The 15,961-nt window shown below is 38.9% G+C and overlaps 1 protein-coding gene across 2 annotated transcripts; it reads left to right on the top strand.

Annotated features, from left to right (window-relative positions):
* The first annotated feature begins 9,261 nt into the window (after positions 1 to 9,261).
* Positions 9,262 to 15,923, top strand: LOC133782464 (DNA polymerase I A, chloroplastic/mitochondrial-like). Of its 2 annotated transcripts, none has more exons than XM_062221784.1 (12): positions 9,262 to 9,660; positions 10,147 to 10,870; positions 11,057 to 11,248; positions 11,353 to 12,032; positions 13,001 to 13,436; positions 13,677 to 13,772; positions 14,037 to 14,129; positions 14,236 to 14,430; positions 14,623 to 14,715; positions 14,849 to 15,061; positions 15,142 to 15,231; positions 15,486 to 15,923. In XM_062221784.1, the coding sequence occupies exons 1-12, from the start codon at positions 9,509 to 9,511 to the stop codon at positions 15,645 to 15,647; spliced, it is 3,126 nt and encodes a 1,041-aa protein (XP_062077768.1). In that variant the 5' UTR covers positions 9,262 to 9,508; the 3' UTR covers positions 15,648 to 15,923. The 2 variants fall into 2 exon arrangements, with proteins under 2 accessions (XP_062077768.1, XP_062077767.1); XM_062221783.1 differs by having other exon boundaries at positions 10,129 to 10,870.
* Positions 15,924 to 15,961: the final 38 nt, after the last annotated feature.

The following is a 15,961-nucleotide window of genomic DNA, read 5'->3' as shown; positions in this document are numbered from 1 at the left end:
GGCATTTTTAATGGGAAGGAAGTACTTCATCAAAAATTACTCAGCCAACTCTTGCCAAGTAGTCACAGAATCAAATGGCAAAGAGTTCAACCAAGCTCTCGCTCTGTCTCTCAAGGAGTATGGGAACAACTTTAGTCTCAAGGCGTCTTCTGTAACTCTGGGCAGCTTGAATGAATCACTCACTTCAATGAACAATCGAAGATGAAGGCGAGGATCTTTTGTTGGCATCCCACTGAACTGGCCTACAGTTTGAAGCATTTGGAACATGACTGCCTTCAATTCAAACTATGTGGCCTGAATTTCTAGTCTAACGATGCCCGGATTAAGCTCATTGAAGAGGGGGAGAGCATATTGCCTAATAGCACGATCTCTGTCATCAGCAACAATAACTGCATTTTGCCCATTATTGGCAACTACTCCCCTTGAACTACTCTCTCTTGAGCAGCTCCTGCTTGATTTGCTGCCCTTTGAGCTGCTCCCTGTTGAGCTCCTTGCTCAGCATCCATCATCACTACTCCCCTTTTTTATTTTTGTATCTTTCGCCTTCTTCTAAATGTATGCTCGATTTCTGGATCAATGGGAAGTAGTTCAGGGTCTTGATTCTCGTTCATACACTGTGTAAACCTGAAATTGCACGAGAATCACCAAAGTTAGCATAAAAAATTTAAACCAAATTGCAATATACTTAATTTCACAATAAATGACTTTAAACAGTCCCCGGCAACAGCGCCTAAAAACTTGTTGCGTAAATTAAAGCTAAGTACAAGTGTACACTGTCAACAACAAGTAATACAATAGCAAGTACCAAATATCGTCTCCACAAGGACTATTTTTTTAGTTTTTTATTGTGAAACTAAGTTCTAACAAGATGATTTAAAAGCACTAAAATTAATTAAAAATATTGGGGTCTAAGTACTAAGTAATTAACTACTAATTAAATTAAATGCAGAAAAATAAAAGAAACAACTCAGGAAAAATTGCATCACGGAGTAACAAATGGCATGATGGCAGCTAGAATAATTATTCCCCTAATATGCCACTCTGACAGTGATGCTAGATTGATGCTGCAGCAACTGGTAGTCTAGTAGTCCAGAATTCTAATTAATTTTTCATAGGCTTTCATCAAAGAACTATGATTCTAATCTTTTGATTAAACCACATATGTCTATGCTAATTCAATTTCCAAGATTTAATTCAAGCATCAATTCCATAAGACCATGCATGGTAATAATATATGTCTAATCACTACAATATTGAAATCAATGAATTCAAGCATGCACCATTCAAATTGTGTGTCAATTAAATCCAAACTTTTGGGTTTTGAATATTAACTCAGCTACTTACTAAGTGTGATCAATCATTAGCAAGTATTAATCATGAGAAATATTTGAATGAATAAACCTCAAGTGCATTTGCATTAGCATCAAAATCAAAATATTACAAGTCACATAACAGGGTTCAAATTATCCTAGCTAATTAGAGTTTAGCTCATAGTTACAAACTCAAAAACTATAACGACCCAAAATCACTAATAAGGCTTAAGGGCCTTGATTAACGTGTCGGGAGGGCATAATTGGTTTATGTGTGATTTAAAATATTAAATGCATGATTATGTGAAAAGCAGGCTTATATGATTATATGGATATGTGAAATGCATGTTTATGAGTATTAATATGCATGTGGGCCCTGTTTAGCTTATATAAGGCATATTTGAAATTTTGGCCCGTTGAGGGCTTAAATATGATTATTTGTGGTAAATTGTTGAGACTACATTATTATGTGGATATATTTGCAACATATGGCTCGAGATGATCCTAGTGAGCGGTTTGGCGAAATAGTCACAGCGGGAATTTATACCCTGCTCGGGGAAGCCTGGGGGTATTTTTGGGAATTTAGGGAATATATTGGAGATTATTAGATATTAGGTAAATAATTGGTGATTAATTGGATGATGGGATTTAAGGGGTACATATTAGGAACACTTGAGGAATTAGTGGGAATTGGGAACAAATGACTATTCTATCCCTAGATTGAGTTAAAGGTAAGTGTTATTTGGGAGGGCAAAGGGTCTTTTCCTAAAACTAAGATATGCTCAGATTTATTAGGACAAAACAGAGAAACATATAGAATGGTCTTGTAACGACCCAAAATTACTAATAAGGCTTAAGGGCCTTGATTAGTGTGCCGAGAGGGCACAATTGGAGGTTATGTGAATCTGTGGTGCAATGCATGCTTATATGATTATTTGGATTAATGTGATGCATGGCTATGTATATTAGTATGCATGTAGGCCCTGACTAGGGTATAAGGGTATATTTGTTATTTTGGCCCGTTGAGGGCATAAATATAAATACTTGTGATAAAACATTGAGACCACATTATTATGTGGATATATTTGTAGCTTGTGACTCAAGGCGATCCTAGCAAGCGGTTTAGCGGGAAAGTCACAACAGGGATTTATACCCGGCTCGGGGTGAGTCTGGGGGTATATCTGAGAATTCAGAGAATATATTGGAGACTATTTGTTATTGAGGAAAATATTTGGTGATTAGTTAAGTCGGGATGTAAGTGGAAATTACTAGGGACACTCAAGGAATTAGCGGGAATTGGGAGTAAGTGACTAAAATGCCCTTGATGTGTTTTTAAGACTTAAGAATTAATGGGAGGGCAAAAGGGTCATTTGACTGAAAATAGATAAGTGTTATATTGTCTCTTTGGCTTTAGTGGAAGTTGTAGAAAGACTCAGAAGCTAAAGGAAAAGAAAGAGAAGAGAAGGAAAAAGAAGGGGACTCTCTCTCTCTCTCTCTCTCTCTCTGTCGGTTTGGCCATATTTCACCATTCCTTGTCAGTTTTGGAGCTGGAATTCCAGAGTAAGCTCAGGTTGGAGCTTAGGGCTTAAGACTTTGGTGGAGCTAGAAGAGCTAGCAGGGATTAGACACTCAGTTGAGGTAAGTTTCAAGACTTCCTGATGTGTTTTCTGAGTTTTATTGAGATGGTTTCTAAGCTTAAGTTTTGGATGGAATAAAGGGAAACAAGCTTGAGGAGTTGAAGGGCTTGAGGCTGGTTGGAGGCTGGAGATAAGGTCGAAATTCCCCATAGGAGGTATCAAACTTTGGCTTTGAAGTTCTAAGTTTCCGAGTTTCTGGTTGCATCTTTGAGTTCTTGGGTACAATGCTTGTTTTCTTAATTTTATGATGCATGTGGTTAAGTCTTGTGTTGTTGTGTTGTGTGGGGTGAGATATAGGTAGTGGTAGACCCAATTTGGTGTGTATTTGAGGTTTGGAAGGGTTCCAGAGGGTTTTGGGTCGAGGAAAAACGAAGGAAGAAAAACAGGGTATTGCTGGTCTGTGACTAGCACTGTAGCGCTAGCCATTGAGCGCTACAGCGCTAGGCTTGGGTTTCCTGGTGCTTTTGGTTCTGTTTGTAGCGCTATAGCGCCCTCTATGTAGCGTTGTAGCGCTACCCTATTTCCAGAAAAGGGTTTTTGGGTTATTTCTTAGGGTTTTTGCCCAGGGGCTTGGGGTTTGATTCCACCACCCCGTTTGGTAAAATTAGGGCTTCCCGAGGGCTCGGGATGGGTCCCGAGGTTGGGTTTTGAAATTGAGGTTTGGTGATGATTCTAATTTGTAGCTGTGACTAGGTGAATGCTAGGACTCGGAAGGGATTGTGCTTGAGGGTTGTTCTCAATGAATAAAGCTAGCGGAATCAAAGGTAAGAAAACTGCACCCGGTTATGTGTTTGTAATGGGACTAAGAGCTCCCTATATCTGTATAATGTCATAGATGGTATTATGCCATGGGACATGTGATAAACGGCCTAAGGGTGACATAAATAATACTTGCGCACAGGGCGCAGCTCAGCCACTGGTAGCTGAGGACAGCTTAATATTCATTGAGCTCGGTTTAAGCGGGCCGGAGTCAGTGGGATAAACAGAGGGTGCGGCCTATGGGCATTAACCCTGGTTATCATATGTGGTTTGATATTTTTTATGAAGTGATGCACTTAGTATGTTGAATACTTGATTAATGTGAATATCTGGAATGTTGGGTATATGAGTATACTATATGAGTTATCTGGTTGCCTATTTGATGATTATGCTTTGTTATTGTGTTTTCTTGCTGGGCCTTGGCTCACGAGTGCTGCGTGGTGCAGGTAAAGGCAAGAGCTAAGTGGACCAGTCCTGAGTTGGAGAGCTTTGGGGCGGAATGTACATAGTCAGTTGATCAGCCACCACGACTGAGGAGTGATACAGGACGGAGAGAACCTAAATGTCTATTTTGCCCTTAGAGTGGCTAGTAGCAGTACATTTGTTCTGAATTTTTGTAAACTGTCTTTTATCTTTATTACTTTTGGGATCCCATGTAAAAATGTTTGGTTACAAGAAATAAAACTTTTGAGACCGAAAACCTTTTAACCCTAGTACAACTTAGTTATTATAACACGTTTCTAATCAAATGACATGATTAGCAAGTCTTGCACTTTTATAAACACACAGTGTAACGGTCTTGGCTATCCAGGGCGTTATTGGTCTAAGGAAGAAAAGAAGAGAAAATTCTCTCAGCTCACTTCTCTCTCTCTCTCCCACGCATATCTCTCTCTCTCTTGCTTCCATTTTGGACTTGAAGCTAAGGACTCAAGAGAAGCTTAGGCTAAGTTTTGGGGGCTGTGATCTTTGAAGAAATTGAAGGAGAGTTAAGCTGGGTATTGGAGCTGGAAATTCAGAGGAGAAGTCAGCTATATTTGAGGTAAGAGCTTTAGTTTCATCTTTGAATTTTTGTTGGATTTCTGGGTATGATTAGTTGATGGAATTGGTTTAGTTATAAGGTTGAACTGAGACTTTTGGAGTTTAAGAATAGGTTCAATTCTGAGTTTTTGGGGAAGGAATTCTGGCTGGTTTGAGAGTGTAATTGCTGAGGTTTTTGGTGTTTAAAATAAGTGAATATGGGTCTAATTCGTAGCTGAAATTGGTGGTAAGTTAAAAGAGTAAATGGGGAAATTTTGGACAATCTTAGGTGATCTTGGTTGGGAGAAGGAGGAGAAAACTCAGGTTTTCTCTGGGTTCGAAGGGCGCGCCATGACCCAGCCTGGGGGCGTCGCGGCGCATGTAGCTCTTCTGGCCGAGGTAGCTCTCTGACTTGGGGCCACGCTGCGACTTGCTTGGCCAAGTTGCGACCCGCCTCCCTTTTAGCTTGGGAAGTTGCTCTCTGACTTAGGGCAAGTTGCGACTTGCTGAGCCAAGTCGCGACCCGCCTGGGAAGTTTGGTCTTGGAAGTGTTTTAAGACTTGTTAGGGCTCGGGGGTTCAAACCTAGGAGCTCAGGACAATTTCTACTATCTAGTTTAGTAGAAATTGAGGTCTCGAAGGTTAGTTTTGTTCCCTAGGTATTTTATTTCTTATTGAAAGTTAATGGATGTCAATGGCCCTTGTGACTAGGTTTATCGCCAAGGCTCGAGGCTAGGGACGTGCTCAGAATCAGTTCACTTTCTTCGCTCAGAATCAAAGGTAAGAAAACTGCACTCGTTTGTGTGGCTATGTTGGGACTAAGGGTTCCCTATATTTGTATACAATGTTGTATGATTGTGTTATGCCATGTGAGCATGAAATAAACGGCCTAAGAGTGCCAGAATTGATATTTGCACACAGGACGCAACTCGGCCACTGGTAGCTGAGGTTAACTATATAATCACTGAGCTCGCCCTAAGTGAGATGGAGTCAGTGGGATAAACAGAGGGTGCGTCCTAAGGGCGTCGACTCTGGATATTGCATGATATGTTTACTGTTGTTAATATGATGATTATGGCATGTTGATTACCTGAATGATAGATTATTGATTCGTCGACTGATTTCACTGTTAATGTGAATGATATGATCTACTGAATATCTGGTTAATGTTTTGTGAGTTATTGAATTACTGTTATTGGTTATGATCTGTATTATGGTTTTCTTGCTGGGCCTTGACTCACGGGTGCTACGTGGTGCAGGTGCTAGGTCGCCACAGCCTAGGGATGTACATAGCCGGCTGCTAGGCCGCCACGGCCGAGGGATGATACAGGGATAGGAGGACCCAAAATGCCTATTTTGCCATTAGAGTGGCTTGTGGTTGTACATAACCTTTGAAGTTTTGTAAACTGTTCTTTAACCCTGATTTTGGGATCCAATGTAGCAAACGTTTATTTAAATGAAATTTATCTTTTATGACTAAAATCTTTTAACCCTAGTTCGATTATGGTTTAGTGTCACATTTTTAACTAAATGACTTGATTAGCAAGTCTTGTACATTTATAAACACACAGTGTAACGGTCTTGGTTATCCAAGGTGTTACAAAAACAACCCAATAAATGGAGTTCATATTAAAAAATTAACAAGAAAAATTCAAACTACTAAGAGTAGAGAGAGAGAGAGAGACAAGCCAATGGGAGGAAGTCTCCAAGTTGTCTTTTTCTTCTAGGTCCTTCCCTTTGTTCTTATCTTCTTCTCCCCCCTTTCAAAGCTCTCCAAATATATATGTATATATCTTCCTAATAAAACGAGGTGGGCGCTCCTTCTTTATGCTCTTAGCGTATAGTCTTTTCCAATTAGGGAAAAAGATGATGATAGGTTTTTCTTCTTTGTCCTTTTTGCCCCACATGGGCCTTTCTTTTCCTCATTTTTTTTTTGTTTTTCTTTTCTTCTTTCTTTAAAGCCCAATGGATCCATAAGCTTTTAATGGCCCAAAACCCTTTTAGTTACAACTCAACCCAAATTACATAAACCCAAAAAGCTGAGTTGGTCAATTACTTTCCCGTGGGCCCTTGAAGCAGCTGACTGGGTAGAACACGATGCTGCTGCAACATTCCCTCCTGCTGAGACCATTTCAAGCTTCAATTTCTTTCCAAATATCCAAGAACCTACCAACCACCTTCAAAGACAAAATTCAACAATTTAGGATATATTTTTCCATCATTATACTAATATTTAATATTAACTTATTATATTTAATATTTGACAAAACGAAAATAAAGACACTACAAAACACCATAAACCACTTTTTCTTGATAAAAAATATAAGTTTAAAAGCATAAAAAAAATAACTGTAATTCCTAGAGTTATCAACCCTCCCGAAGCAGGTCTTACTGTCAAAGATTTTCCTTGGTGACGAGAAGACCGAGATTCATCTCTTCCTCGGACAGTGCATTTAATTTCTTGAACCTTTCGTTGTAGGCGTCAACGAAAGGTGTGCGACGGAAATGACCTGAAAAGAAAATGTTGAGACCAAGGAACAACTACAAGCGGAGGACTAATAAGTTGAATAACCTAAGAGGTGACACTTACCAACCCTGGCAAAGTCCAGGAGAAGAATCACGTTGGTCCGCATAGGAAATCCACTAGCCTAGAAGAAGTGGTCTTTGTAGTCCAGTGGCCTTTGTATTTCATCCCCGGGTACGTATGCTTCATCAATGTGTAGTACCTATCTCGATCGTCCTTCCTCAGACGCGGTCGAAAGCTGTAGATGTACAGTATCTCAGCTAGGGAAGGAACGGGCCAATTCCGCCTCTTGTACAGAACATATAGCCCAACCAACACTCGATATTCATTCGGGGATAGCTAGAATGGAGCTATGCCGACAAAGTTCAAAAAGTCAACATAGTATTAGTGAAGTGTTAATGCTGCACCAGCTTGGAGATGAGACGCGCTCCAGGCCCTGAGACCATGGACGCTCTCATATGCCCTCTCGTCCTCCCGAGAAAGGCACACCCACATCACAGTGGTGTCCACCCCATGGTGGGTTACAATCATGTTCAGAGCTCCGCGGTATATGAGCTTGCTGGGGGTCATCTTCGCCTCAAAATCCACGGCGGTGGCGTGTGTTTTATCCAACAATAGAGGGTCGGAGTTTGCCTCTTCCTCTAAGATTCTGTGTCGAAGAGGCCTCGTCGTTGCCGAGGGATTATCTTCCCTCACCACGAGAGCCCAACTGCTCTCCGGCTATTTTCTTTTCTCGGGGAGTCTTCCTGCCTCTCGGGCCACCTCCGTACCTCGGTGTCGAATGCGTACAATGACTGCTTGTGTAGTTGTTGAATCTCCTTGGACATTTGAACAAGAAACCAAGCAGTTAGCGTCATGACCCGAAGAAAGATAGGCCAAAAACGAGAACCCTAAGACTACTACTCGGGAATGTGAGAAGGAAAATTTCTAAGGTACTGGTGTGTCTTCGGGACCAAAGGATGGTTGCCGGAGAGCACCACCGGAAACTATGAACATCGCCGGAATTTGCATTCCAGATTCTGGTCAAATGTCTTGAAATGTGAAAAGTCACGCACAGAGCATAGGGACTGTTAGACCGACTTTAACGTTAAAATGTGCCCAAAATGACCTCTAGAATGCCAGTAGTTCAAGACCTAAGCATGCAACTAAAACCCTCAACAGAATTCGAAAGTAAACACAAAACCAAACAAGGGACAGTAAAACTTACTCGAGAAGAAGCGCTTGTACGTGCTAAAGCGAGTCCTGACTCTAAAAAACTGCTTGCCGCCTGACCAGAAGTACGATGATTCTCGCCAACCATCTAGAGTGTTGAAAACTCAGAAAATGGGAGAAGTTTGAGAAGCAGAGAGATGATGAAGAAGAGAGGGTTTGGGTTCTTAGATTAGGTTGATAGCGAAAAATGTAGTCTAACACTGGAATATCAGGAACTCTATTTTTGGTACTGTAAATCTATTCATAATTTTTCGAAAATTTACAGGAATGATACCGTAACTACAACGAACACTAGCATGACAAAAAATTAGAAAAAAAAAATACTCCAACATGTATTTTTGGAGGTGAAGGTTGATTAAAAAATTAATATAGGAGGTTGCTACTAGCACTTCTTTTATTGTAATAAGAATGTCTCCTTAATGGTGTAATTTCTCTTTTATAAAAGGTGGCTCGTATTATTGAAAATAATCCCACCTATAAATTATTCATTTGTTTTAAAAATGCAACTTAGGCTAGGAGTTTAATTTGATTTTTTTTTCTTTTTAATAAATAAATGACAAATACATAGTTTCCAAAAAGCACATTATTCGGACTGGTGGAGACTGGAGAACTCGTGTACAAAAAAAAATGGCACATCTGTAATATAATATCTTTAAGACCATAGTTGACAACCAATGTTTCTTAATAATTAATTACATATTTAATAATAATTAATTAAAAAATGCTTTGTTAATTCCGGGCGACAAAAACAGCCCAGTCGTTCTTCCCTTTAAAAAAAATTTAAACAGCCGAAGTCGTACATAATGTTTTTCTTAGAGCCGCAGGGTTTAGCCTCAACACTTCTTCAACCTTCGTCTCTCTCCCTCTCTCCCTCAGTTGTTGGCCATGTCCTGAGTTTGACTCAGACCCACTTATCTCCAACCCCATTGAAGTCCCCCAACCCAACTCTCTTTTTACGGGTTTTGCCACTGTTCACGCTAAGACTAAATACTGGCTCCTCCTTGTTTGAGCAACTGTAGGAGTAAGCTGGGAAGAGTTGCAGAGGCAGCCATGGCTACTGGTGTCTCATCCATTCACACCAGACCTCTAAGACCCTCTTCTTCTTCTCTTTACTTTTCTCTTTTCAAGTCTTGTCCTCCTTCTTCTGTAATGGTTTCTTCCTCTTATCGCTCTTTATGGGCTTCGTCCAAGGCCTTTCACAGGTTCATTTTCAATGCCTCTCGTTCTTTTCTTTCTTTCTTTCTTTTTATTGTTTTTGGTAGGTGGGTTTTCGCATTCTTTTGTGAAATTTTGTTCTTCATTCCTTGTGAAAATTTGTTCTTTGGTTCTGCTAATTTATATCCAATTATTTATGCTTATTGTTGGGCTTTCTTTTTTTTTTTCCTGTGACCGTTGCATTCTTTGCTTGGTGATAACTTGAGATATCCAAACTACATGATACTTGAAAGCCCAGAAACGAATGAGAAGCAAATAGTTAATGAGTGAGGAGACTAGCTTAACGGATTAAGTTGAATAGTATCAAATGTTACATTTTGAGCCACTAGACCATGCGCTCTATAATACTTGCTGGCTCTGAGAATTGTTATTTGTAACTCATTCACTTGCCTAGATGAAAAGAGAAGTTGAATATGTTTCAGTTTTAACATTTTTTTTGTTTTATTATTTATTAGCGTTGAAACAAATTGCAGGCGAAAAATATGCAAAATCCAGAGTTCTTGTGGGACTTCTATGTGTAGTAGTAATTCCCTTCATTTTAGAAAGGATACATTGTTCACTAGTTCAGTGGTCGAAAAAAAGCCTGGTAATCTACAATGGCAAGAACAAGCTGAAACAATTAGAAGAGGCAGAGTGGGAGGCCCTAGCACAAAGTGTACAGATGGAGCAGGGCTAAATTCCTCCTATGGAAGAAGTACTAAAAAAGATATTGAACAAAAGTTTTCAGTTTTTTCATATGGCAATGATTTTAACAAGGAAAAATTTCAGATGCACCTCGCGAGGAATGAGGTAGTGGTACAAAATTCAAGAAACACCATGATGCATCCTAATTTTACAGAAGAGGCTAGGAGGCCTCTGCCTGATGTTGAGAATGGGGTTTCACAGCTAGAAGCGGTACATAAACTTAGTCAGGATAAGGCATTTTCTCAAAGTGGAAGGCATGCTGTTATCACTGAAAATGTTCCTCCACTTCTGGAGAAGATCAATGGTCACGAAACTGATACTCCCCAGCAGTTGGATTTCCCACTGACACGAGGTTCGGAGAAGGTGAAGCCTAACAAGACACAAAATCTTCATGAAAGGCTTACTAGCTTATATAGCAAAGTTTTTGTTGTGAATTGTGTCCCTGTTGCAAAGAAAGTTGTTTGGATGCTTACAACCTGGTACAGGCATCTTGTGCATGTGTGTGATACAGAGGTAGGAAAGTTTACTTTGAGTTGCACTTTTTTTTTTGTTTATTTACACAAGTGAGTTTAATGAGCGAAACAATATCTACTTGCTAATTGTAATCTCAACACCTATGTATATACATGACTTCTTTTAGCAAATATAATGCTCTGTCTTTGAGACATTGTATAATTGCTAACAACAAGATGTCAACAGGTAGCGAATATTGATGTGAAGCAAGAAACACCAGTTGATCATGGAGAGATTATATGTTTCAGTATTTATTGTGGACCAGAAGCAGATTTTGGAAATGGGAAGTCTTGTATCTGGGTTGATGTACTTGATGGTGGTGGTAAGGAAATTTTAGCTGAATTCGCCCCCTTTTTTGAAGATCCCTCCATTAAAAAGGTAATTCATCAGTTAGTTGGGTCATGGTCTTGGGGTGCACGTGGTAATCCCTAATTTCATTTTTTTTAAAACAGAATCATGAAAGTTACTTGTCTGCTATCTAGGTTTGGCACAATTATAGCTTTGACCACCATATTGTAGAGAATTATGGGCTCAAGGTTGCAGGTTTTCACGCTGATACAATGCATATGGCTCGTCTATGGGATTCATCAAGGCGGGCGAAAGGTGGTTATTCTCTCGAGGCACTTACAAGTGACTCAAAAGTCATGTCTGGGGCTCAACTGTACAATGAAAAAGAGTTGATTGGTAAAGTATCAATGAAAACCATATTCGGCAAAAAAAAGTTAAAAAAAGATGGATCTGCGGGCAAAATAACTACTGTTGCACCTGTTGATGTGCTACAAAGAGAAGAGCGGATACCATGGATCTGTTATTCTGCCTTGGATGCAATAACCACACTTAAGCTTTATGAGAGTTTAAGAAAACAGCTATCAAATAAGGCTTGGACAATTAATGGAGAAGCAGCACGTGGAAAGTCCATGTTCGATTTCTATCAAAAATACTGGCAACCATTTGGTGAGCTTCTAGTCAAAATGGAAACAGAGGGGATGTTGGTTGATCGTGCCTATCTTGCTGAGGTGGAAAAGATAGCAAAAAGAGAGCAAGAGGTTGCTGTAAATAGGTTCCGCAAGTGGGCTTCCATGTACTGTCCAGATGCTAAGTACATGAATGTTGGAAGTGATACACAGTTGCGCCAGCTCCTTTTCGGTGGAATCCAGAACAGGTAAATTATGTGTTACTCTGACAACTGTCTTTTAAGATGTAATTAAAAGCAGAATTTTAGGTATTTGTTTATTTCGACTGGTTTTTTGTTTCATCTCTACCGTCAACAATACTTATTAAGCATGTCTGATTACAACATGGATTAGGGAGTATGATTTCTTTGATATGCTTTACGACATGTAACAACTTTTACCTTGTTTTTCTCAAAAAAAAAATAATAATAATAATAAGGGGAGAAAAAGATGGCTAATAAACTAAATTTTGTTAGAGATTAGGACATAGAATCCTGGTCTCGTCTTTTGGATTTTATTGCTCTGAAATTATATCACATCCATTTTAAGTGAGGTTCTCCTACTGAGGATTGTGTCTATGACCAGAAAAGTTTTGATGCAATGATTGAGTTCAAGGTGATTCAATATATTATTTGGTTTCAAGTAATGAAATTGTATGTTACCTTTTTGTTTGAAGCTAAAAGGTTTATAATCATCCCATGCGCATTCACAAAGTGGTAGTTTTAACTTTATTAATTTTACAGTAAGTGTGATTTGGTGTTCTTTGGCTTCTTATTGTCTGAATATATGCAGAGAAAACATAACCGAATATTCGCAAGGTTTCTACCAATTTGACATCCCTGCTAAATTTATTTGAAATTAATTCTTGATATGTCGGGGATCCTCAAGACATCCATGCATAATTTTATAGAAAATGGTAGACATTGATGGAGAAAAGCATATTCTTTCCGAAGATTATCATAATGTTTAAGGAGAGGGGAAAAATAAAAAAGTACAAATAAATATATTTGTGGCATGGAACTCTTAACTGTTTGCATTTCCTTACAAAGAAGTTTACTTGTGTCCTATCCTGGTCAAGGAGAATGTCAATTACCGCACTATCTTGATACTGCTAGTGTACTTGCATGAATTCCAAGAGAAACACTATTAATTTAACTTGATTATTTACTTTTTACAGCAAGGACCCTAATGTTAGTCTTCCAGCGAAGAAGACTCTTAAAATTCCAAACATTGATAAAGTGATTGAAGAAGGAAAAAAGGCTCCAACAAAATTTCGCAATATTACGTTGAATAAAATTGATGCTGATCTTCCTGCTGAGGTGTTCACAGCAAGTGGTTGGCCGTCAGTTAGTATAAGTGCGTTGAAGATTTTAGCTGGGAAGGTCTCTGCAGAATTTGATTTTATGGATTATGCTGAGGGCTCACTGTCCAGTGATGATTCTGAAGATGATGTTGAAGTGCTTACAGATGACGTTGCTGAAAAACAAGAACAACAAAAGCTTGCGGCATTTGAAGATGAGGCAGAGGGGAAAGAAGCTTGCCATGCAATTGCTGCTCTCTGTGAAGTTTGTGCCATTGATTCACTGATTTCCAACTTCATCCTTCCTTTGCAGGTGATTTCTGCTTCCATACAACAGTGTGGTTTTTGGCCATGCATTTAATTTCGAAGGAATACTGGTTTCCAGTTTTTTGCCCCCACAGATCAGTTTATTAATTCTTGAGTGACAAAGGCTATTTATATTGTAAAAATAATTAATTTGTAATTATAATTCAGTTAGACATCATTGTGTTTTTTACTCCTGTAACATTCAAGGTTTTAAACTCTATTGGAATATTCTTTTTCTTTGTACCAGGGCAGTAACATATCAGGCAAGGATGGGCGCATTCATTGTTCACTAAACATCAACACAGAAACTGGACGTTTATCTGCTAGACGGCCAAATTTGCAGGTTACTTTTACTACTTTGTACTTTTCTTAATATCAGTTTCAAGCAAGCATGACATAAGTTTTCGAAATGATTGATATCATTATACCAAGCAGGGATGAGTCTTGAGTACTCGTAATTTTTGTTGATCATTCTGATTATTGAATTAGTCTCAACTTTCAGTCCTATCAGATTATTTGCTTTTCACACATTTCATACGACTGTATCTAAACTATATTGGATTGTGTAGCTGGTATTTACTGTATTTTTTTCCCACTGCAAAACTAGAATCAACCTGCTCTAGAGAAAGATCGATATAAGATTCGTCAGGCATTTATAGCTGCACCTGGAAATTCCCTTATAGTTGCTGACTATGGACAGGTAAGTTTTTATGTCATCAAATTAGAAAAGTGAGATTTCATCTTTCGCAAAAAAGAAATTGTAAAGTGAGATTTCATATGTTGATTGATATCTGTTCATATCACAGTTGGAACTTAGGATTCTGGCTCATCTAGCCAACTGTAAAAGTATGTTGGATGCTTTCAAAGCTGGTGGAGATTTTCATTCGAGGACTGCATTGAACATGTACCCGCATATTCGTGAAGCTGTTGACAAAAAGCAGGTTCTTCTTGAATGGGATCCTCAACCTGGTGAAGATAAACCCCCCGTGCCTTTGCTAAAGGTATAATGATTTGACTGTTTCAATTCATTCAATGAAATACTGGTATTCATAGCAACTTTGTTGAAGAAATTTTTAGAATTATATCGAGGAAGTCGGGAAATTGAGTTGTTACTAATTTGTTTTAGTTCCACATCGAAGAAAAAATATCTCACATAATTGATTTTAAACAAGTACAATGTTTATATTTTTCAGGATGCCTTCGCTTCTGAAAGAAGGAAAGCTAAAATGCTCAACTTCTCCATTGCATATGGGAAAACGCCAGTTGGTCTTTCCCGGGATTGGAAGGTATCGATGGAATATTCTATCTATTTGTATTAGCTGAGGATTTGGTTTCCTTCACTCCCAGACAAAAAATAAAATGAGATAAAAATAGAGCACTGAATATTGATGCACTAAAGCTACGGTGGGTCTTTCTCAGGTTTCTGTTGAGGAAGCAAAAGAAACAGTTGCTCTCTGGTACAAAGAAAGACAAGAAGTACTGATATGGCAAGACAAGCGTAAGAAGGAAGCTCATGAAGAAGGTTGTGTTCGAACCTTACTAGGACGTGCCCGTTGGTTTCCTTCATTGGTTGGTGCTTCTTATTCTCAAAGAGGTCATATTGAAAGGGCTGCCATTAATACACCAGTGCAGGTTATTCCTCAAGGCTCTTATTCCTCTCTCTCTCTCTCTCTCTCTCTCTCTCTCTCTCACACATTGATTAACTGCAACAGGGTAGTGCTGCCGATGTTGCCATGTGTGCCATGTTGGAGATATCCACCAATAAACAATTGAAGGAACTTGGATGGAGGCTGCTTTTACAGGTTTTCATATATAAAACCATATTCATTTGCATCCTTTTCTCAGCAGTATTAATTCCGATGTTACTTCCAACTGCATTAATTGTTACATTTTCTTAGTTTTGATTTTCTGGTCTATGCTCCAATCTGGTTTTTGTGACCTAATCATCCGATGCTTTTACTATAATCATTGAAAAGGAAAACCATCGAAACATCAACTTACATTCTATCCCTGCCAGAAGTTTCTGAATCTTTTATCTTCCCCTAAAAAAAATCAGGTTCACGACGAAGTGATCTTGGAAGGGCCATCAGAATCAGCGGAGGTTGCCAAGGCCATCGTTAATGAGTGCATGTCGAAGCCCTTCAACGGGAGAAATATTCTGAATGTTGATCTTGCTGTTGATGCCAAGTGTGCACAAAACTGGTATGCTGCAAAGTAAAACATGGTGTGGTCTCTGCTATGGCATATTGTTGATCACTGGAAGAAAATCTGTAAAATCTGATTTTGGCTGGTGGTAAGTACTAACTAACGGAGGCATTTAGAATAGGATGGTGTGAAAATTTTCCATCATCTAAGATTATGAGTTTGTCAGTGTCAGCCAAGAAAAGTATCACTTTGGCTGTATTTTGTATTTCTTAAACATGGGTAAGCCCATTTTTGTATTTGTATTATGTTCTGTATATATGAAAATGTAACTGTCAAATTGAGTTGTAAAGTCGCTCTGAATTCAACAAGAAACAAAAATCTGTGCAT

The sequence above is a fragment of the Humulus lupulus genome, chromosome 6, assembly GCF_963169125.1.
Source record: "Humulus lupulus chromosome 6, drHumLupu1.1, whole genome shotgun sequence".
In the NCBI taxonomy this organism is placed as follows: domain Eukaryota; kingdom Viridiplantae; phylum Streptophyta; class Magnoliopsida; order Rosales; family Cannabaceae; genus Humulus; species Humulus lupulus.
The sequence above is the reverse complement of the archived record's forward strand: the minus strand, read 5'-3'. Positions and strand labels throughout refer to the sequence as shown.

Excerpts from the sequence above, each read along its gene's own strand:
- LOC133782464 (XM_062221783.1), top strand. The coding sequence starts at position 9,509 with ATGGCTACTGGTGTCTCATCCATTCACACCAGACCTCTAAGACCCTCT. Across the intron at positions 12,033-13,000 it reads TTCGGTGGAATCCAGAACAG|CAAGGACCCTAATGTTAGTC; the intron begins GTAAATTATGTG and ends TACTTTTTACAG. Across the intron at positions 15,232-15,485 it reads GATGGAGGCTGCTTTTACAG|GTTCACGACGAAGTGATCTT; the intron begins GTTTTCATATAT and ends AAAAAAAATCAG.